Source organism: Mytilus edulis, chromosome 2 (genome assembly GCF_963676685.1).
Source record: "Mytilus edulis chromosome 2, xbMytEdul2.2, whole genome shotgun sequence".
Taxonomy (NCBI): Eukaryota; Metazoa; Mollusca; class Bivalvia; order Mytilida; family Mytilidae; genus Mytilus; species Mytilus edulis.
In genome coordinates, this window is record NC_092345.1 from 50,157,647 (window position 1) to 50,182,549 (window position 24,903).

The 24,903-nt window shown below is 32.0% G+C and overlaps 1 protein-coding gene across 3 annotated transcripts in view; it reads right to left on the minus strand.

Moving 5' to 3' along the window:
• Positions 1 to 24,903, minus strand: part of LOC139510207 (ATP-dependent RNA helicase A-like) — a 56,853-nt gene that overhangs the window by 3,361 nt on the left and 28,589 nt on the right. For all 3 annotated transcript variants that reach the window (XM_071296667.1, XM_071296666.1, XM_071296668.1), the window contains 16 exons: positions 24,523 to 24,605; positions 22,205 to 22,361; positions 21,527 to 21,636; positions 20,737 to 20,835; positions 20,235 to 20,349; positions 18,946 to 19,040; positions 18,164 to 18,237; positions 16,276 to 16,428; positions 15,839 to 15,999; positions 15,143 to 15,254; positions 13,355 to 13,522; positions 12,981 to 13,065; positions 12,128 to 12,226; positions 9,478 to 9,645; positions 4,905 to 5,020; positions 4,145 to 4,345 (listed from right to left, as the gene is read on the minus strand). In XM_071296667.1, the coding sequence (XP_071152768.1) occupies positions 4,145 to 4,345; positions 4,905 to 5,020; positions 9,478 to 9,645; positions 12,128 to 12,226; positions 12,981 to 13,065; positions 13,355 to 13,522; positions 15,143 to 15,254; positions 15,839 to 15,999; positions 16,276 to 16,428; positions 18,164 to 18,237; positions 18,946 to 19,040; positions 20,235 to 20,349; positions 20,737 to 20,835; positions 21,527 to 21,636; positions 22,205 to 22,361; positions 24,523 to 24,605 (1,996 nt within the window). The remainder of the gene's footprint in view (positions 1 to 4,144; positions 4,346 to 4,904; positions 5,021 to 9,477; positions 9,646 to 12,127; positions 12,227 to 12,980; positions 13,066 to 13,354; positions 13,523 to 15,142; positions 15,255 to 15,838; positions 16,000 to 16,275; positions 16,429 to 18,163; positions 18,238 to 18,945; positions 19,041 to 20,234; positions 20,350 to 20,736; positions 20,836 to 21,526; positions 21,637 to 22,204; positions 22,362 to 24,522; positions 24,606 to 24,903) is intronic.

Here is a 24,903-nt window from a genome sequence, read left to right on the forward strand (position 1 = left end):
CTGATCCTCGTTTTGTTCAGATTTATTTTCTAATAATCCAGTCTTGCAATATCGTCCTCTATGCACTTTATTGATTTCACCCTCCATTTCAATCTTCATATTATTGAATCCCCTCTTTTTATTATGTTCCATTGTCTCTTCTTTAACTCTTTCTGTTTCTTCAATGTCATTCCTTCCATAATTCTGTTCTGAATCAGTTCTTAGTAATTCCGCCTCATATAAGTAACAACTAGTGTATCTTTCAGTATTATCACTTCTGATATCATCCTGTGTTTCCATTTTAACACCATTGAATCCTATTTCTGTATTTTGCCAATTTGTCATAGGTTTGAATCCTATTTCTGTATTTTGCCCATTTGTTTCAGGTTTGAATCCTATTTCTGTATTTTGCCAATTTGTCACAGGATTGTTTCCCATTTCTGTATTATGCCAATCTGTCACAGTTTTTTTTTCTAGTTCTGCCTTATGCCAATTTGTCATAGGATTTATTCCCATTTCTGTATCCTGCCAATTTGTCATAGGTATGAATCCCATTTCTGTATCCTGCCAATTTCTCACAGGTCTGACTCCCATTTCTGTATCATGCCAATTTGTCACAGGTATTTTTCCTATTTCAGTCTTATGCCAATTTGTCGTAGGTTTGAATCCAATTTCTGTATCCTGCCAATTTGTTATAGGATTGATTCCCATTTCTGTATCCTGCCAATTTCTCACAGGTCTGACTCCCATTTCTGTATCATGCCAATTTCTCACAGGTTTTTTTCCTATTTCAGTCTTATGCCAATTTGTTATAGGATTGACTCTCATTTCTGTATCCTGACAATTTGTCACAGGTTTTATTCCTATTTCTGCCTTATGCCAATTTGTTACCTGATTGACTCCCATTTCTGTATCCTGCCAATTTGTTACCGGATTGACTCCAATTTCTGTATACTGCCAATTTGTTGTCGGTTTGACTCCCATTTCTGTATCCTGCCAATTTGTTACCGGATTGACTCCAATTTCTGTATACTGCCAATTTGTTGTCGGTCTGACTCCCATTTCTGTATCCTGCCAATTTGTCACAGGTTTTATTCTTATGTCTTTATCCTGCCAATTAGTTACAGGTCTGACTCCCATTTCTGGATCCTGCCAATCTGTTGCAGGTCTGCATCCCATTTCTGCATCTTGCCAATTTGTCACATGACTGATTCCCATTTCTGAAGTATGCCAATTTATCAAAGGATTGATTTCTATTTCTGGATGAACAGATTTTGGTTCAATGCTGTTATAGTTACTATCTGTTTCCTCAGAGGCTTTCAATTGTTTCTCTTTACTATCATTATTTCTTATTGTATTTCCAGTCTCTACTTTCACCTGAACACCACCTCCCAAATCATCAATTGCTGTCCAGATTTTGATATTATCATTAGCATTTAAATTAGCACTGTCTCTCTTTCTTCTTTCTTCAATTTTTGAATGATTCATCTGGAAATCCAGTAGTGCAGATGGAATATCATTAGTATCTTGTGGTTCCTTTTTAATCACCACTTGCTCTTTATGAATCGCTGTATTTTCCTCTACCACAGCCTGTTTGCTGTTTGATTCATTTACCATTGATCCATCAGAATCATTCAAGTATTTCATATCTTCAAAGTTTGTTATTGACATGTTGACTTGCTGGGATGAATTCTCTATCTCCTTTCCTTTGTTCACTTTACCATGACTAAGCTTGGACGCACTCCTGGATGTGGAATTCCTCCTAAAGCTATGAAGCTGAGGTATAAAGACAGGTATGACATTGTTATGGCCATCGCTTACTTCTTCTCTAAAACAATTAGTGACCTGGCTATTGTAAATATTAAATTTTTTCTTCTGACATTCAGACATGCTTATCCTACTAGAGACATAATCTTTCTCTTCATTATATGGGATATCATCAGTATCTTTACTACTTTCTGTCTGTTTATAACTGCTTGTAGATTTTAAGTACTCCTTTCTTTGACAAGAAACGTTATTTGTGGAAGATTTTGACTCCTTTCTGAGAATGGCTTTCGGTTCAGTTTTCCTGTAATCATCTACAAACTTATTTTGAAGTCTATCTTTTTGGACTTTGAACTTTTTAGATATCATTACAGAATCAATTTCCTCAATGTTTACCTCATAGATTTTAGGATCAAATACTATCTTTGGTATTCTCCATTTTCTTTTCAGTCTTTCATTACTGTCTTTCTTTTGTGATTTCTCTGGTGATCTATCCCTTTTAGACTTTTTCAGATTTTCATTCCCCTCTTTCATTTCTGATTTCTCTGTTAATGTATCCCTCTTTGGCTTTTTACGTTTTTCCCACTTGACTGTAGTTTTGGTGGAAACAATTTTTGTTGAGCTCCTTAAACACATTCTTGTGCCAGAATTGACAGTGATTCTTTTGGATTTGTGAGTATTTGTTTTCCTCATGAGATTTTTACTGTCCATCTGAGTTTTCAATGTCTTTTGATCAATATCAGAATTACTACAGCTTAATGTCATGTCAGAACCATTTAAACAAATTTCTTTCCCACTGATAAATTCCTTCTTACCAATTTCTGTCTCTTCTTGTGACGAAAACCAGAAAACTGAATGTTTTTCTCTTACATTGTCACTAACAGATATATCCTTGATAAATTCTTTATTTTTGATACCCTCTAGCATTGATTCACCTAAATTTTGTTTGTCTGAAAAAGTAGAGGACAAACAACTTTCAACACCCAGGTATTGTGATACTTTATTCACTGACATTAACGTATCACTATTGTCCTCTAGTTTCACCCTTGGGTAAGCGTTGCTACCTACTTGCACATTAATTTCAGGTCTTTTTTCCAGGCTACTGCTTATTATTCCTACTCGATCTTCTGGGAAATATCCAACAATATCCATCTTGCAATGATGGAATGATGGCAAAGTTTGAAAAGCTGATGTTTTCTCTTGTGTCTGACATAAGTTTGATGTTGTTTCCTGAAGTTCTCTCTTGATAGTTCCTACAGTAAATACATCCGTTTTGCTTTCTTGATTTGTAGTGCACGTGGTCACAAAGTGTTTTTCCTCTCCTACGTATTTGTAATCTTTAATACCTAAATCCTTATGAGCATTAGTTACTGGTATGAATTCTGTTTTTTGATACAAACTAGTTCTATGGCTAGTTTCATTAGCATTGGAATTTGTTAGCACACTATCTGTTGTATTCTGCTTTTGAACATAATCACAACCAACTTTCTGTTGATCAGCAGTCTTGACAGGAAAACTATTCAAAGATGGAAAAATAAAAGCAATATTTTTGTAATTCTGATGAAAATAATAGACAATTTTCCTCATAGTATAAATAATGTGCATGCTTCTAACAGGATGTGGTTAAATGATAGATGGATCACATGATACATCCATCTAACAATCAGTTGGAGTGGATTTTGTATGAAGATTTAATACATACTATCTACATGATCTAATAAACAAAACTTTGCAATACATTTTGAAGAATTTGTTAAAAAGACATAAGAAGATGTGGCATGAGTGCCAATGAGAAAACTATCCATCCAAGTCACAATCATACTGAGTTATGTTGAGATATATGAAAAATTGACTAGTCCAATAAATCAAAAACTGATAACTCTGAAAATTGTCAAAATCAAAAGGAAGTGTATCATGACTTTCCTTCTTATATATATTGAGTTATCACAAGATTTGGTTCAACATGCTGGATAGTACTGAAGGTAAAAGATTGCATTCAGATTTCAGAGGGAGCTAAATTTTAGCATTGAAAGGCAATATTTTGAATTGAAGATATCACCATTTGTCTATTATTGGTTCAAATACCATTATAGACACAGGAAGACAATTTCAATTTTAATATTTATCTTCATTGGCGTTTTTTAAAACAAGTCAATTCACTAATGTAAATATTAATGAAACCATAATGTAAATTTTAATGAAACAGAAGCTGCACAAATTTCAAAAAATAATACAAATTACAAATCAATTTTTGATATTCAGAATGGGCAAGAAAAATAGATGTAAAAATGTGCTAGCTGTTTTTGTCTCCATCTAAAAATAAAATTGAACAGCATAAAGTTAATGTTAATATAAGACTTCTTTGTGAAATTTTAACAACAGCATCTATATCTAAACTTACGTTTTTTCATCCTGTGCAATACCAAACCTCCCAGCATTGACCTTTGCTAGAGTTCTGAAGGCAGCCATCAGTGGCTCCTCCTGGTGTCCTGGACTACTAACAACCTCTGGATCTGTTGTAGCTCTAACAACCATGGCTTCCAAAGCAGGTCTTAAACCTACTATCTTAGCAGCATGATCATAGTCCATTTTTAAATTAATCCTGCAAAAATATTCAAATTAAAAATTAACTGTCAAATGAAATTACAGTAACCACATCATTCAAAGAAATATTAAATGAAAATGTTTGGATTATCTCCAATCATACAACAACCATATTACACAAAATAAACTCTAACTAAAGGTTAACATACTAAAACTTTGAATAAACGATGCATGATGTACATTAATGACACATGAACCTAAACACATAAAAATTCAAAGAAATCAAGAGATCAGCACACATTGTCAATCATTAGAAGATCTAAATTACCTCAAGCCTAGAGAGTTGTGAATAAATTTAACAGTGACTGTATGATATCTGTCGTCAAAATAAATTCTTAGATGGAAATTAAATATCAAGCTTAAACTACACAAATCTATGACAAGGTCCCTGATGGCAATGGTAATATAAATTATAGGAATATGAACACAACAATGAAAACTTAAGGTAAATGATGATTATATTTTACAGATACATAGAAAATATTGGAATGCACCACAGTTGTCTTTCCTTGAACAATTTTTTTTGTACTATATTATTTAGTTATTGCCCAATTTACCAGTTGTCCAGAACAATGCCATCCTCGTGAACTGCCACATGTCTTGAGCCAAATATCAGAAGCTGAAGAGGTGTCACCATTGTCATCTGTTTGCAAGAAACTGCTCTTGTCCGTATCTAAAATTCAGAAAAATATTAAGTATAATTCTTAAATATATTTAAGGAATGACTGTAATATTTTTCTGCCTATAAAGAAATAACATCAACAAGAATGTGTCCACAGTACACGGATGCCCCACTCGCACTATAATTTTCTATGTTTAGTGGACCGTGAAATTGGAATAAATTCTCTAATTTGGCATTAAAATTAGAATGATCTTAATCAAAGGAACATGTATACTAAGTTTCAAGTTGATTGGACTTCTGATTTATCAAAAAAGGGCTGAGCTTTAGCGCATGATACGCCCGTTGTTTGAAAGACGACGGGCGTATAAAAATGGCAAAAAAGACTACAATGACAATGAGGAGCAGCAAGAAGATAACAGGGAAAGTGAAGATGGTAAAAGTGACTCTACTGAAAGTTATGATCTAAATGAGGAAGTAGGTGATGAAAGTAAGGATTTCATTGACGTCGGGCGTATAAAAATGGCAAAAAAGACTACAATGACAATGAGGAGCAGCAAGAAGATAACAGGGAAAGTGAAGATGGTGAAAGTGACTCTACTGAAAGTTATGATCTAAATGAGGAAGTAGGTGATGAAAGTAAGGATTTCATTGATGATGAAGATAAAGATTTCATTGATGATGAGGAGGCCTCTTCTGAGAATGAAAATATATTCACAAGATGATCCTATTGATAAATGTTTAGGAGACTTATTTCCTTATTTTTTTCATAAAATGACACCCTTTAACATTTAAGGAATATTAAGTCACATGTTAGGATTTTCATGTTGTCACTTGTTCACTTATTATGTGCTATTGTAGACTAGTTATGTTTTATAACATTTTTTATTGCGCTCAACCCTTCCACCGAAACCGAACTCTATAAAAAAGCTGCAATGCTAAGGTATCATTTGTGATTTCAATTGCAACCAATTTTAACAAGAGTAAAACATCCTATATGCAAAAACAGTATTTGATTTTTATCCATAGCTTAGACAGTAAAAATGTTATCATAAAATGATATATGCCTCAGGGAACAGTTAGTATCTCAGGGACTGCTAATGTGCTTTCATCCTTGCAACCATTCAATAATAGTACAAACGTATGACATTCATGGAACCTATTTTTTACAAGAAATTTAATGTTTTAAATTGAACTAAAGATTTTACAAATTTTATGTTTTCATCAGATTTTATTAAGTATTATTTGTTACATCAATAGATATAAACAATTCACCAAAGTTTCATGGACATTGGTGAAAGCCTTTTTGAGTTATTATCCGAAGTGTTAAAAATCACCCTTTTTTTTATGAATAAAGCCCCATTAATCCAAAACTTAAAATCTGAAATTTACAAAAATTGAAAGGGAGCTTACATCAATAGATATAAACAATTCACCAAAGTTTCATGGACATTGGTGAAAGCCTTTTTGAGTTATTGTCCGAAGTGTTGAAAATTCCCCCTTTTTTATGAATAAAGCCCCATAAATCCAAAACTTAAAATCTGAAATTAAAAAAAAACGAAAGGAAGCTTACGTCAATAGATATAAACAATTCACTTAAGTTTCATGGAAATTGGTGAGAGTGTTTTTGAGTTATTGTCCGAAGTGTGGACGACGGACGGACAGACGGATGGACGGACAACGGTATACCATAATACATCCCGTCTAAAAGACGGAAGTATAAAAACTACCTTGACCAAAAACTTTAACCTGAAATTTGCACTATCATTTTCTATGTTCAGTGACCGTAAAATTGGGGTCAAAACTCTAATTTGGCATTTAAATTAGAAAGATCATATCATAGGGCACATGTATACTAAGTTTCAAGTTGATTGGACTTCAACTTCATCAAAAACTACCTTGACCAAAAACTTTAACCTGAAGCGGGACAGATGGATGGACAAACAGACGAACGGATGCACAGACCAGAAAACATAATGCCCTCTACTATCATAGGTGGGGCATAAAAATGTGATGCACACTGAATAACTGCGTAGATGGTTATTTTAAAGTGTGCACCACATTTTTTATGTTATTTCGAATAGACATAAAAAATATTACAGTCATTTCTTATAATTTAATTCTAAATTCCATGTTAAACCGAAGTAAACCGTGAAAAAACATTGATGACGTTATGGTCACATGAAAAAATTGTGTCTATGAGCTGATAAACAAAACAACTTCAGCCAATCAGAAGACATGTTACATCCAAAATTAAATTATAATCTATATGCCAGATTTTGTACAAAAAGTTTAATAAGTATGATTGAAACCATTACTGGTTACTTTCCATTTAGCATTTTGAAGCTTTTCAACGTTTAATACCTGAATTTATTTTTTGTCTATAGACAATAATTCGATATGAAGCCAACCCTTATTCATATGACCTATGTTGAGCTTATCTCCTCAGTTCCCAATGCGCAATCGCACATTGTGCCTCGAAGGGAAAATTGTAGAACAGAGGAATGTTATCGTGGAAATGAAACGTGAATTTACAGTTTTTGCGAGAAAAGAAACAAAACAGAGGTTCAGACAAGTTATGACAAGTTATTGTAAATTGAAAATAAAAAACGGAAGAAGCTGACGGTTTGCGTAATGTTTACATTTCTGAAATATTCCAGATCACATGAAAATAAATCGTAACGTGTTCATTATTGTTCAAAATATGGTGATAATTTTACGAGCAGTGATCTCCCACCTTAGAATAAATTAGAAATCAACTCCCTACAATATAATATTATTCTTCAAGTGGATCCTTCATGAAGGCCCCCGATTCAACACATTTGTATACATATTCTGCATTGTTTGTTCATACAAATGTGATAACAAGTGTATAATATCGCTATTATTGGAGAATCTTGGGTTGGAATAATATGATGGTTTTTGTTATATTTTTTATTTACATTATTTGATAAATGGCGTCAAATATGTACGTTTAATTTAAAGTCATTATCAAGTACGTAAGAAAACAAAAAGCACATGTTCATATCTATTTATATCTTGGTTATCTCACTTGCTGTGTCGGCAAAGTTCAGGAAGTAAACCCGATGCATAATTAATGAGATGATTAGGCACGGCACGCAACACAATATGAATTATCAATTATTAACACTTCTGTAGTTAATGAAAACGTTCTAGCGATCTTATTGCTTATTTTTAGCAAATATCTTTGATTTTAGCAGCTTTAAAACTTGTTCATAATTTTGTCAAAATCGTAGCTACTATCCCTTTAAGTTTGCAATATGACATATAGATGTTCTCCATTAAAGTTTTGTTTTCTAAGTTTGAGCCTCTTACATAAATGGTCAGAAATATACAATAAAATTTATTGTACCATCCCATTTTTAATATCTTGTACTTAACCAAAATGAATAAATTAAAGGCTTATCAAACAGACCTATATTGAATCACAGTTTTTGTTTTATCATAATCTACTAAGTCCAAAGGCAATCAGATACAGTCATAGTTCTGATTATATATGATTCAAACAAATGATCAAACTGAGTTGCCACAATGACAACTACAGTCAAACCTGATTAAACCGGACCCTGAATAAACCGGTTTCCTGTCCATTCCGGCCGAAAATGAAAGTCCCATTTTTTTCCTTTCAAAGGCTTTGTTAAAATACCCTTTGTAAACTGGTCCCTGTGTATTCCGAATTCCGGTCTTATTATGCAGTCCCAATACTCTTAATTACATTAATTATTCCCTGTCAAAACCGGTTTGTCTAATTAATTTCAAAATCGATATGCAATCAAAACATATTTAATTATACAATATGGCTTTTCAGGATAATCAATTAGTCAGGTGTTCAACTGTGAACTGACAATCGTACAGGAGTGAGCTGTATTATTTATTAAAACTTTATAAACATGTCAATTAAACGAAAAGACACATTGAATATATCTCGGATTGAACTTACGTTGTAACTTGGATGAACAAATTTTAAAAATCGCGGAGTAAGAAATTTACATCTATTTCAAAATCCTGGGTTCCCTGTTGTGAACCCCTAAACACATGACCTTGTTAATAAAAAACATCTGGATGACAACAATCAATGGGTATTGTACACTGTACAACAACGTTTCGATAGTGATGAAATTACATTTGATAATATTCTGGCTTTTTAATCGGCCATGGCATTCCAACGTTTCATAATAACGATCATGGAAGAAAATCGAAATTCTCGTCTCACAATCCAAACAACGCAAGTATTATGATGCAAATGCAAACAATGAAAAACGAAGTGAAAGTATTTTAATTTATCAGATATAATTTACAATCTGACAGAGAGAACTTTTACATGCAAAATATTGACTTCACAAGTCATTAACTTCCGGTCAAAACGGAAACCTGAATAAACCGGCTCACTGTCCAAACCGGCCCTTTTTTATAGTCCCGTAGCCGGCTGGTTTATAAGGTTATACTGTATTTCTGCTTTGATATACAGTTATACTTCAAATTGCCATTACCTTTTCACCAAATATAAAAAATGGCGATGGAAACTTGATCTCCTGGTTACTGCAGTTAACAGATGACTTGTGAACTAAGGCAGCTCTACTCTCAGTTGTTAACACCTTTCTCTTTTCCTTATGGTAGCATACATTTGGATATAAACCAAGACAGAGTAGAGATATAACCTGTAAAAAGATAATGTTTATGACAAAATATTACAGTAAATAACTTATAGATACCTGAATAGCAATCAACAATATCTGGTTGGTCTTAATATATCCATTGAACACCTTTTTTTGAATGCCCAATAACTTTTCAATTGTGGCAGTCTTTTTCAAATGTAGTACTTCTTTTTTTGGTAAACTTTGTTCTTTGTAACAAAGAGAATGTGCTTCTTGGTTGCAAACATGAAAGTTTATTACCGAATCTGTTAGCCATAATTACAAAGAATTATATATACAAATGTAAATTAAATGAAACAAAACCAAATATGGTTGGGTTAAAGAATAGAATAAAGAAATACCAATTTCTTGAACATTATATTGCAGAGAAAAATAACAGAGGCCAAGTGTGAAAAATTTTGGTCTCCTTTACATGTGATATTTAACTAATTATTGTTACATATAAATGAGAAATTTTATTTTTATTCTTATTTAATGAATGGCTATTATTTATTTTGAATTTATTGACCCATAAAATTAATTTTTGACTCTTCACATTTTACATAATCCGCGAATGAATTTATTGACCCATAAAATTAATTTTTGACTCTTCACATTGAATAATCCGCAAAGCGGATTATGTAAAATGTGAAGAGTCAAAAATTAATTTTATGGGTCAATAAATTCAAAATAAATTATTGCCATTCATTATAAATAAATTTCTATCAAAAATAAGGCTCAAAGAACTTTTTATATTCCTTATTTTAACAATAACAACGTACACACATGTTGGCGTATGAATACACAACGTCAGAGTGGGCGTGTCGCCATAAAAATTGACAACATTGAAAATAAAACTAATACTTTTAACCAATCAGAAGACAGTAAATACACCAAATTTATTTATATATATATATTATGAGCAAAAATTTATCCTTGAGCTTTTTTTTTTTGATTTTTTTTTTGTCTTTTTAAAAGTAAGTCAAGATACATATTGTAGCATAACAAATGAGTGAAGAGTATTTGTATTGTATGAGAGAAAGTCAGAGAGCGAGAAAATATTACCAAATAAAACTTATATGTAACCTTAAATATTATAATTTAACTAGAATGTGTCCAAAGTACACGGTTGCCCCACTCGCACTATCCTTTTCCATGTTCCATGGACCGTGAAATAGGGTAATAATCTAATTTGGTATTAAAATTAAAAAGATTATACTATAGGGAACATATGTACTAAGTTTCAAGTTGATTGGACTTCAATTTTATCAAAAACTACCTTGACCAAAAACTTTAACCTGAAACTCCCACTTTCATTTTCTATGTTTAGTGGACCGTGAAATTGGGGTCAAAAGTCTAATTTGGCTTCAAAATAAAAAAGATTATATCATAAGCAACAAGTTTACTAAGTTTCAAGTTGATTGAACTTCAGCTTCACCAAAAACTACCTTGACCAAAAACTTTAACCTGAAACTCCCACTTTCATTTTCTATGTTCAGTGGACGGTGAAATTGGGGTCAAAAGTCTAATTTGGCTTTAAAATTAGAAAGATCATATCATAAGCAACAAGTCTACTAAGTTTCAAGTTGATTGTATATCCATTTACATTTTACGATTGCTATGTGATTAATATAAATATTGATGGGGTTAAGTGGAAGAAACTATAGATAGTTTTCCATTGACATAATTTGAACTTGAGCTGTTTTCCTTTGCTGCCATGTTGTAGGCCAATTTACATAAATTCCTTCAAAAATCAATAAAATTCAACTTATAACAATATCGACTGCTGGACTGCTAGAAAAATTGTTTTCATATAAAACAAAAGGATTTTGATTTGTGTAACATTTATTTAATTCATCACTATGATCATGTATAAATTTTGTTTTGTACTGGCTCAAACTTTACTGTTAAACAACCAGCTTGCATTATGTATGTGGTAAGTCACAAGGAAAAAGATCCCCACACCAATGACAAGGACATGTGAAAAGCAGGAGTCATAGGACCTTGAGAAGGTCCATGGTCTCTTCAAATAGAGAAGGAGAAGGACTGGTGACAAGTGTTTGTGTCGACTGTCGTTAGTTAAATGAATTTACTGAAAAGAAAGTATATCTGCTGCCTGCTATACACGAGGGCCTAGAGCATGTGTTTTATTTTACGCTTGGTTTCTGCTTAGGTTACTGGTAGGTAGAAGTAGGAGACATTAACCGCCCCCCCCCCCCCCCCCCCCCCCAAAATAAAAATGTTATGGTGTCAGTTCATTATATGTAAAGGCAAAATGTATTTAAATGGCAGGAACTCATGTATTGAATGAGCCAAAAGGAATACGGTTTTTACTATGTATCTTGCATTCACAACACTAATGACTATATGCTATTTCATCACAGTGAGGATTGAATAATGTTTTCAACCTGAATTCTTCAATAAGATTGAATTGTTAAGCTCTGCATAATTTTAGGTTTGTCTCACAAAAATGAGGGAATTGAGACCTCTGCTTATTTTAACATACCACATCTAGATTACTGTCAGGTACATGAAAATTGTAAGCTTGAGGCATCAGAGAGTCTTCAGGGAATCCAGAATTCACTAGGATATCTGCTAACTGTCTCTGAAAGACAAAAAGATGCCACATTTTATAGATATAGATCTAACTATAAATCGGTGATCATCAAATTCACTCTTTCTCTTCTTATCTATAAAAATCAGCGAAAAACTTGCAAATGTAAACTTATATTAGAATTAATTTCATTACTTACAGAAACATACCTTTCCAAACTCCTTTATAATGTTAATTGCAATTTGAATATCTAAACAAATATAGACACTCACATAGTTTGTTACCAATAAAGTCCTGTTGTTTTCATTTATTTTATATAACAACTGAAGACATTTCTCAACTGTTGAAATAATATCTTTAGCTACACTGGCTAATAAGAATTCCTTACAATTAGACAAAGACACTCTCTTTTACTTTCCATCAGAAACCATTTTGTAAATAAATGGGGAATGTGTCTATAAGATGCATATGATACCCCTGTTTGCATATTATATTATAAAGGGACAAAACTCCAGAATGGTTTAAGTGATGCTACCCAAACTTAAACTGTGTTTTGTGGTTATAAGCATTTTGCACAAGTTTCATTACATTTGGTTGAGACAAACTAAAGTTAGAGAACATAAACGATTTGTTCAGCATATTTTCCATGCATTAATTCCTAATTCTACAGTATCAGACTCTAATGTATCACATCAAAATGGAAAACAATCCAAGTTCTTACAGAAAAGAAGAATTATCTGAGAAGGCTAATTTTTTTATAAGCCTATGTTAACATCTTTTCCTATATATGACAGAGTTATCTTACCTTGGCTTCAGATGTCATTCTAAGTGTTGGCATTGACAATGACTTTTGATCACAGAAATTCATCTCTGACATTTCTCCACCAGATCTGAAAATGTATGCATAACCATATTCTTATGACTGACTTTTAACTCATGGATTGCAAGTGTTGAAGTTTATAGAAATAGAAAAGATTTTTGGGTTAGCAGATTCATTGATTTTATGTAATTTGTGAAAATCAGTATCAAGTCAATTTTTGAAGCAGCAAAATGTTAATTTTTGATCGATCAATGAAATCATATTCAGATCTAGCAGACTGATATATTTTTTTTACCAATTTAAACAATTTACTCTTTTACTTTAAAAACATTTATTTCCACTAATTTAAGAAAATTTACCTTGAATCTTCCCACATTTGGAAAGCATTTAATAATGCTACATGATCACTGAATCTGTCTCCAGCTAAAGATTTATGTACCCAGCCTAATCTTCTTCTATCTGTAGGGGTTATAAATGGTTCTGGGAAGGTTGTACTGGCAGCTATTGTACATACTGCATCACCAACACTAAAATATAACATTTATTATTTGTTATCAATTTTTATTTAATAATAAGATCAGGGGTTTTAGGATTGGTGGAGTGTGGAGACACTAACAATATGTAATGCATTTACTTTTTAGAGTGTTGTAGAGCTTTTAAAAAAACCTAAATATATATTACTGAATTTACATAAGCTGCATATGTAAGAAAAAGTTCTTTTCAATTCACAAAGTATTTTTTTTTGCAAAAGCATTTAAGGTATAAAATTTTTTTTTTCATTACAAATTTTATTTATTACTTTATTAGTTGTTACTTTATCATATGGTATAAAATCATTCAAAAAAATCAATTCGTTTTGGACCCAGATGACTTTTTAAATGTATATATCATTGAAAAAGCTCCAAATTATCTCCCTTTGCTGCAAAAATGACATTTGTTGGCATTAAAATTGATATATCTTTTTTAACTCATCAGTGACCTATATTTTTAATTATTATTTTCAAATAAGCTGTACTTAAACAAAACTATTGTAAAATCTGAGAAATTTCTGTAATTTAGTTCTTTTTTTATTTCGATATTAACTCTAATTATACTGCAATCAGCTATTTTACTATACAGATAAAGCTATACGTATAAACGTTAGCTTTATACATCAATGACCCCAACTAACCTATTAGCCCGCCTACTTACCGGAATTCATCAACAACGTCACATCACAACCATGACAACATGTAGTAACAATGGTCAAACTTTTATGAATTTAAACTTGTTATGTCTTCAAATTGGTAATTTATATACCATGTTTATCAAATGTAATTAATAAGTTCATTTTCCCTTTCTAAATCTTTAAAATGTCAATGTCTTACCGCCTGGACTAGGCTCATAGGGAAATACCCCAAAATGGTACCCCAACAGGGAAATTCCAAACACTTAATTTTTTAACAATATTTGTTACATTTTTTTTTTTTAAATTTTTTAATCGATTTCAGTATAAAAACAATATACGTATAGTGTCTTGAAATATGAAATTTATTTGTATTCGGCACGAAACGGGAAAATGCTCGGTAAAACCTCGCATTTTCCCGTTTCTAAGCCTCATACAAATAAATTTCATATTTCAAGACACTATACGTATATTGTCTAATTCTCCTATTAGTTCAACAGAAAAAAAGTACCTTTACAAAAATGTATGCTTCTGTAGAAGGCAGATTGTGAGCGTAAATGAACGGTGACCCCATTTTTTATTTTATTTTTCTATTAAGTAGAAGATAAAGTTCATTTATAGAAAAATATAGCGTAATCCTATATTAAGAAAAAAAATCGATTTAGAACAGCGAGCCCCCTTAATGTCAAAATAGATACACTCTTATTTCTGTATCTAGAATAATGAAAAAAGAAGATAACAAGATATTAAATAATGCCCATGGAATACAAAAAGAACTTCACAGATATCATTATGAATAGTGAAAAATATTAGATTTCATAAATAAACAAACAATCAAAATTTTGTTTTCAATGTATAAAGGCTTAACTCTTATGGGTATGTCTTATAAATGCTCAGTTATACTAATTATGGTACATTTTACTTATTTTTTTTTCTTTTTCAGGTTAAAGAATTAGACTAATTTACCATTGATAATACTTACTAAAACATACATCCAAAGATGATCATCTTTCCTAGTCTTGGTTCTATAGGTAGTTTAGCCAGAATTTTACCAAGTGGTGTCAGCTCATCATTCGTGTCCAATGCTCTCATTTCTTATAACAGAAATAATAAAAAAAAAATATATAAATATATTGACATCACATAAGTTCAAAGAATCATAACTGCTACAATAGTCAACTGATAAAAATTCTTTGTGGACATGCACATCAACATGGAATGTCCTGATTATCTACAAAGTTTCATGAAAGTTTATTGCATGGATTCAGATGAGTTACCATAGTATAATACAGGCCTAAATTCTATGTTCAAATGGGCATAGCTTCTAGAAAAAAAATCCTGTTGATATGCATATCTACATAGTATGTTCTAATAATCTACAACGTTTCATGAATAATGTTTTTTGGTTTCAGAGGAGTTGAGAAGACAAGAACAGGACTGAAAGACAGAAGGAAAGGTTAAAAACATTTGACCCTCAGGAACGAAGTTCTGTGGAGAATAATTAATTGTTAAAATTAAGTGTTTTTGACAAACAAAGCTTGTAGGAAACATTTCATGTCAAACGAAGTAAATTAATATTCATTTTCTTAAGTAAATATGTAAAATCCATGAGACTGGAAAGAAATTACCAAGATAAAAGTGTAGCAATAAACAACTTGTCACTGTAACTGCTACCTACCTTTAAGAAGTGCTTCAGCTTCAATGACAGCATCAATTGGTGGTGGTTCCACTGCTTTAGCCATGAATTTAGCTATAGGACCCAGCCTCAGTAGCTTAATAGACAATGCTAGTTCATGAAGAGGTGTTCTGAAAATTTCTGGTGTTGTATGCTGTTCCAATCTGTTCAAATATAAAATTAAAATGGAAAGAGTGAAAACTAGACACACACCAAATTTCCTGATATATAATATGTCAGCTCCAAATCAATAAATTTACCCTTCAAAATAAATAACTAACCCTAGTGGATAAAGTAACCATTTTCAGCCTTACATTCCCCAATAAGCACAAACTTTTCCTACTATAAATGCGTATTTCCCCCTTTCAGTGCATCCTCACATATATAAACAATTCTCTCACTTTGAAATAATTTTTGGACATCCTAAATATCATTATTACCTTTCAAACCTGGCTCTACTGCACAAATGGAAGGCAAAACCTGGTCTAACACGCCCAGCTCTCCCTCTTCTCTGCTCCAAGTTGGTCTTCGATGCCCAGACGGTGGCATAATTTGTCATGTTGTTATGTGATGTGAACAGTTTCATTTTAGCTCTGTAATCATTGAAAACATATGATCAAGTTTATCATTAATCTTAAAACCGTCATTAGTAAAATAAAACATATAAAAGATCCAAAATTCAAAATTTTCTTGACGTTAGATAATATATACAAGAACCACTCAATAATCAAAGTGCTTGAAAGCACTGAAGGGTAAAGATTGCTTTAATTTATCAGTGGGAAGTAAAATTAAATATTGCATTGTCAATAAAGCATTGGTTGTAGTACTAGATGATTGAACTACAATTCTGGACAATTGGAGATAACTCCAATTTTTAAAGATGACTTTAACAATGACATCATTTATATTCTTAGAACAGATATTAGATCCTGCAAATTGCAAAAGTTATGTTATTTTCTTGACAGGTGTAACATCATTTTGTGACTTAAATATCTAAGCATATTTTACATTGATAAATTTCTTGAATTATTCTTGGATAAGGTGTATAGAATGTTATATATAATCAATGCACTTTTTTTTTTTGTATCATAAAGGTAGTGATAAGCCTTGGAAGGTTTATATATCAAGTCAGTCACATGGGGTTTGGATTGCATTGAATGCAATCTTTACCCAACAATTGGCTATTGATCAGTCATTCCATACTTCTGTAAGATATGAATGTTACAATTGAGTTTAAGTTTGTTAATTTGTTTGTTTGGCTTTAATCCCACTTTCTATGGGTTTATTTGAATTCAAGGTTCTGTTGATTTGGTTGAACTGGAGTAAGAGGCACTGAGTTACAAAGTGTTAGACTACAGTGATCTGTACAGAGAAAAGTCCTCAGATATTAGTGTATGGTGCAATCAGGGGTCGAAATTAGCGCTAGTCCGGTAGTCCGGGACTAGTAAAATTTGCGCCAGACCAGTAGATTTTGTCAGCTGGTGGTCCGGCGGACCAGTAGAAATTTGTTGATAAAAATCACTGATTGCATCGCAATCTCCGTTTGTTTACAAAACAATTATCTGTGAAATCAATTACACGGTACTGGGGGGTATTACAATTGATCAAGTTAATTAATATCTTGGGTGAGCATCCTTCACAACAATATAAAATATGGAAATTTTTGGAAGGAGTTAAACCGCCGGACAAAAAAATTAAGATAACTGAAAATCAAAAGGAAGATCGAAATAAAGTATACGAAAGTGACAAAAGGAAACGCAAATACCAAAAATCATGGGAAAAAGATCGTGAATGGTTGCATTATGTAGTAGATCGGAATTTAATGAACTGTACAATATGTGAAAAATTTGCAGTGACAGACCTAGATAGGTAATGTATTTTCGTAACTGGATCGTCAAATTTCAGATTGGATTCTGTACTTGCTCATGAGCAATCAGAACAGCACAAAAAATCTACGGCAATAAAAGACAGGAATGTATGTGAGGATTGCGATGACGTGAAAGACAATGTTGATATTTTTTCTGTCCTTGATCTTGATTTTGATAAAGAAAATCATTAAGATTACCAAAGCCTTTATCAAATTCAGAATAAAGACTATTCCTTTGTCTAACTTATGTAAACGAAAGCATCAAAATAAAATTAAACCTCTGTCATTTATATTAGTGTTTGACACATTAATGTCATTTTTGCAGGACCAGTAGATTTGGAGCCGGACCAGTAGAGTTTTCAGTCCACTGGTCCGACTGGTCAGTACACAAAAAAGCTTAAATTCGACCCCTGGGTGCAATGGACATTTTCCTGATATTTGGACAGTTTTTTTTTACTTACTTGCAGCTGTCAACAACAAAGACAACATCATTAATAGTAACACTGGTTTCTGCTATGTTGGTTGATAGAATAATCTGAAACCAAAACAAACAGTGAAAATTGAAAAAAAATAATGATTTTTTTCAAGGTTATGACTGTAAGTATTCCATACTGTAGATTCTTTTTTCGTGGGTACCAATTTTCGTGGATAAAGAAAAACTTGTATGTTCGTTGGTATTTAATTTTGTGGTTTTCAGAGGTCTGCATTTAAGCCTATAGAAAAATTTGTCATTTGTTGAACATATAATTTCACGAAATCCACAAAAATTGGTATCCAACGAATAATAATGAATCCCCAGTATCTTTTTTCTTTATGACTAGAATATCATGACAATAGATCTACAAATATTCGCCCATTTAAGTCATTAAAAAAAAAAAATATTCTAAAAGAGAATTACAAATTGTTAGATAAGTCACAATTTACATATAGAAAAGTATCATAACATGTTTTATGGTTGATGAAAACATCAATCAATAATATATTAGTATGTTGCCTCATGTCAGAGTATTCAATATTTATGGAACATTACAGCTATTTTCCTAATGCATGTAATTCAAAGGTTTGGTTCACTTGTTTGATTTGTAAGTATTACTGTTTGCTCAAGCACTGTATTTAAGTTTTACAATTGCTATCAATAGATAGGTGTGGCTTCAGCTTGTATAATCCTATTGCTTGTTTGAACAAACATTTATACAAACCTTTAAACTACATGCATTAGGAAAATAGCTTTAATGTCATTTACCTTAGTTACACCATCTGGTACTGGATCAAACACCCTCCTCTGGTCCTCCCTAGGTATTTGTGAATGTAAGGGTAACAGTCTATACTGTGGACCACCTGTTAATATATCAAAGTCGTTGCAGATAAGGACAATAGTGTGTATACAGGATTAAAGTAAAATAAATGACCATGCAATCATTGGGACTATTCCTTTTAATTGAAAGTGTCAGATAGGGGAAACACTTCCAAAATTCCCCCATATCAAACCAACAAATATTTGTGTAATTTTGCCTTCATTTAAAAAGACATGCATCTATAAATGATCTACTAGTAACTACCCATGTTAAAAATAAGTTTCACCCCATCATTCATTCAAAGGAGAAGTTAATGGCAGTATTTGGGATTTAAATTAATTTTGAATGACTACAGAACTAACTCCTTTAACTGAAAAATGATACATGTAGCATTCATACTTCCACAAATATAATTAATATTTTTTTAATACAGATCTATCAAGCTATACAATGTACATGAAATAAAAGAAGGAATGCTTAAGCTTTGCAATTTTCCAAGTTAAAAAGGGACATAACTCTAGAAAGGTAAATGACTCTCTGTCCAATTTCCAAGTCTGTTGGTATGTTCTGCTTTTAAGCATTGTTTATGAGTTTCATACAATATAAATGAGAACTGAAGAAAAAATGCAGAACCATAAAAGTCCCTAGTTATAAGCAAAGCTGTAGAACTGTAACTGTCTCACTACCCAAATTATAAATGTGTCTGCAAGTTTTGGTTCTAAGCATTGTGCATATGTTTGAGTTTCATATAAATTGGCATGAGGCTAACTCAAGTTAGAGAGTGGGAGAGAACAGAAGCCATAAATTAAGGAATATTTCCATTTATAAAGAGGCGTAACTTAGGAATGGTAAAAGTGAAGCCACCCAAATTCTATAAATTGATCTGTGTTTTGTGATAATAAACTTTGAGTATAAGTTTCAAAAAATTTGGTCAAAGAAAACTAAATAGAACAGAACTAATTTCGTATGTACAGACAGATTGACAAGTGTAAACCTTAATGCTCCCACTTCTAAGACAGGGGCATAAAAAGTGCATTTTAATTGTAAATTAACATTTCTCAAAAACATTCAAAGAATTTGGTTAATAATGATAGATTACTGCTAGGAACATTTCCATTTAATGATATGACTCAAATTGATTTGAGGTTACCAGATTCATTTTTAGAATATACTTTGTCTAGATAGTGAGGAGGAAAAGATATTAAGCATATATTGGTGCAAAACCATTATTTCATACCAAATTCAGGATGCATTTCCAGATGTTTATGGAGGGCAAAGATAAGATTCCATCCAGGCAAGAATATCAATAAAGCTCCTGGTATACCTAGTGTCTTTATGTACTTGATAAGAGCCTGTAAAATATAGTATACAAATCATATGAAATAAAGCTCTCACATAAACAAAATTTTATTATGTATTGTTTTAGACAGTTTTTGGTATATTTTTTAAGATATGTATTGCTGATGTTTCTGCCAACCTATTTTTTATTAAAAAATGATAATACGTAAAAAGGTTGAAAATAGAAAAAAATGTCATTTAGAGGCAATAACTTCTTTAAGAAATAAATATGTGGGTCCAGTCATATCCATACTTTTGATGATCATTTTTCCTGTTTACAGTTTTCTATAAATGCAAAAAAAATAAAAAAAATGATAAGAGATTATCTTGCATGTATTTTTGTAGATCTTGTTTTCCCGATCATTTTGCTCTTAGGAATAAATAATTTTAACTTGTCTTACCTCTATCAGTTCAAAGGACAATTCTTTTTCATTTAGCATAGCCAAAGCTCGTTTGGTCTGTTCAGAGTATTCAGAACTCACTTTCAAATTACAGTTTTCCTGAAAAAGTCACAATCAAAATAATATTCCATTTATCTGAATCATGCTATATGTGTGATATTGAAGTTCTTTATTCAATATATTTTGTTTTCAGATTTGAACAATTTGAAGATGTAGGTAGAACAACAATCACTTTAATGTTTCTATCCACATCAATTATTTCACAGGACTTTGTTCCATGTAAAGCTACCTAAATTTCTTTCCTTGTTTGATAAATAGAAAACTGTATTGTATGTTACAACCATACCCAAGATTAAAAAAAAACCCAACATTATCTGTCATTCCTGAACAAAATTACAGTTTTTGCAACAGTGGCATATCGATTATATATTTAGAAGGGATAGATACAATCTGTCAATGTTAAATACAGATGTAACTTTAACAAATGAAACAAGCATGTGTCTATTGTACACGGATGCCCCAATCTCACTATCATTTTCTATGTTTATTGGACCGTAAATTGTGGTAAAACCTCTAAATTTTGCATTAAAATCAAAAAGATCATATCATAGGGAACATGTATACAATGTACTAAGTTTCAAGTTGCTTAGACTTCAACTTCATCAAAAACTACCTTGACCAAAGACTTTAGCCCAAAACTTTAATCTGAAGCAGGACAGACAGACGAATGGACTGACAAACAAATCAAATTCTAAAAATAAATGACGATAAAACATAAAGTATAAATTACTTCCTGGTCTCCTTCCTCAGCATCTAATTCATCTTTATCTTTTTTCTTTTTCCTATCATTTGGAGGTGGGATAAAGTTTAACATCTGTATACAGTCTTCAAGGTAATATTCTACAATACAAATAACTTGCATGATCACTTGTAGAGAATACTGCAGCAACTTTAATGGAGTACTAATAATCCTTTTCCATTTTCATTTCTGAATATCACTACAAAGATTTTCTTATATCTGAATTCTATGCCACAGACAAATTATATCAGAATTTAACCCTGAAACTGAAACATTCAATGAGAACTTTGACTTTTTAAGTAAGCTGCCATTACTAAAATTGGGAAAAAATATATCAAAATATTTTTTTTAACTATTCTAATTTATCATAGAATATTGTAATAACTTTGTAATATCTATAAAATGGGAATATTGTTATTACAGAAATTTCATCATTAATTCAGAAGGGATTAATGTAATTACATGTGCAAGGAATGTTAAAACTTCTTCAGTACCAAAAACCTGAAGCTTTTTTTTATACAAACTTGCCACTATTATGCCATATAACTACAAAAAAATGTAACCTTGCCTTCTTATTCAAATTTTACTTTTAGTAGAACTAAACCTTAAAGATACTACATTCATCAATTTAAAAAATGGGGGGGGGGGGGGGGTATTAAAACCACATACCTTGTACAGGATGAGTTCTTCCATACACTTCAACGATTTTACAATCGCCAAAATATTCAGAAAACAGTGATGTATCTATTGTGGCTGACATCAGTACAACACGTAATTGTGGATATGTATTTACCATGTCTCGTAACATAATCAGAAGGAAATCAGTCTGAAATAGACAAGAAACTGACAATATACGTACAATTTACAAATGATAATAAAGTGGACAATGTATTTACAAATGCATACCAATAACAATAATGTGTCCCCAGTACATGGATGCCCCATCTGCACTATCATTTTCCTATGTTCAGTGGACCATGAAAATGGGGGAAAATCTCTAGTTTGGCATTAAAATAAGAAAGATTACATCATAGGGAACATGTGTACTAAGTTTCAAGTTGATTGGACTTCAACTTCATCAAAAACTACCTTGACCAAAAACTTTATCCTAAAGCAGGACAGATTGACCGACGAACGAACAAACAGACGAATGAACAAAAAGACGCACAGACCAGAAAACATAATGCCCATAAATGGGGCTTAAAAAGTAATTTATGGGATTTAACATGTTTGTTTGTGTGGATAATAAACTGTTTCAACTAGATATCATTGAGATGGGAGCCATCTCTGTGGGCCCCGCTGTCAATAACGTGGGGTAAATAAGTTGTATGGATAATCTGATATGAAGCATTATTTGAAGTTATTACATAGTCTCATGTGTGATTTTGATCTAAGATTTTAAGTTAAAACTGATAAATATTCTCATCTTACTTTCATAGTATAATAGTGATATGACTGCATGATGTGAACTCATTGTTTACTACTCTAAGGTGACTTCTGGATATATGGATTGATGTTTGAACAATATGTTTAAAGGTGCTGCCCAATTGATATTTGTCACATATTTTTAGAATTATGCCTTCAATATATTATGACCCACCAAGTATAAAGTATGAAATATAAATGGTTCCTGAGAGGTAGAGCAGACACAATTTGTTAAGAACAACGAACGGATGGACAGACCGACAGACTGATCTTAGACCTAGGATGCATACATTATGACACATTCTCTTGTGTTGGTTAATATATATGTTAAGTTGAAAATGTTTGTCAGGTATAAAGTATGAAATAATAACAGCTGTCCTCTCAAAATATAATGTGGATCAAATTTGTTAGCGATGGACAGACCAACAGACAGACAGACCTTTGACCTAGGAAGTGGTACATACATCATGACACACCCTCTGGTGTTGGTTAAAATGGATGTCAAGTATAATATTTGAAATCATAACGGTTCTCAAGATATAGAGCGGACACAATCTTCACCACAGGACACAGGGTTGTCAACTGAAACCAAAGTTTTTTTGACGTTGACCTTTGACCTAGGAAGTTGTACATACATCATGACACGCCCTCTGGTGGTGGTTAAAATGTATGACAAGTATATACTTTGAAATCATAACGATTATCTAGATATGGAGCGGACACGATCTTCACCACAGGACACAGGATTGTCAACTCGAAACCAAAGTTTTTGACCTTGACCTTTGACCTAGGAAGTTGTACATACATCATGACACACCCTCTGGTGGTTGTTAAAATGGATGTCAAGTATAAACTTTGAAATCATAATGGTTATCTAGATATGGAGCGGACACGATCTTCACCACAGGACACGGGGTTGTCAACTGAAACCAAAGTTTTTGACCTTGATCTTTGACCTAGGAAGTTGTACATACAACATGACACACCCTCTGGTGTTGGTTAATAATCATGTTAAGTATTAAGTATGAAATCATAACGGTTCTCTAGATATGGAGCGGACACGAAAGTGTTACGGACGGACAGACGGACGGACGGACAGACTGATCACTATAGGGCGACCCGCCGTCGGCGGGGCCCTAATAACATCATTTATCGCTTTTGTTCGAAATTTTCCTTTGATCTTGTGGACTGATAATTTCCTTTCTCAGTGGAGTCGAGTGATATGAAAAATTATCGTTAGAAACTTAGGGGGCATGTGGCGTTGTCAATGAAATTATAGGTAAAGTAGCAATAAACAGATTATCATTGGTCATCTCAACTCAACTGCTTTTCAATTTTGAAAATCAATCTCGTTCATATGATCAAGGATAATCTATAAATACACACTGATAATACTATTATTGACTAGATATGTCATAAAATACTTTAAAATAACTATAGATCAAAGGAACATTGTTTCTCTTCTTCTTTTGTGACATCTCTGTAGAAAATTTAAGTGATTGAACCCTAATCCTTTTTTCTTTGATAACCACTTATATCAATGAAAATAAGTTGATACTTACATTGATATCTCTCTCATGTATTTCATCAACAATAACATGTGATATACCCCTCATACCATTCTCTAACCTCCTCAACAGAGTACCTGTCAGAGCACACAAAAATAGAATTATTCATTTGAGAAAAAAAAAGAGATATACATTCAAATTTTTTTCATATACAAAGATTTTATTTTAATAAAAGACATTACTATTGTGTTGGTGTCAGCTATGGCATTAAACTTTTCAATAAATTTGATATCTAGAGTTTATATTGTAGTTAAAAGATAGATTTAGGATATCTCTTTCAGATGGAAAGTCACCAAAGACGGCAAAGTTTAAAGAGCTGACATTAAAAACTAAAATTATATAACATGTATGTCTGAAATGACATTAAATATAATT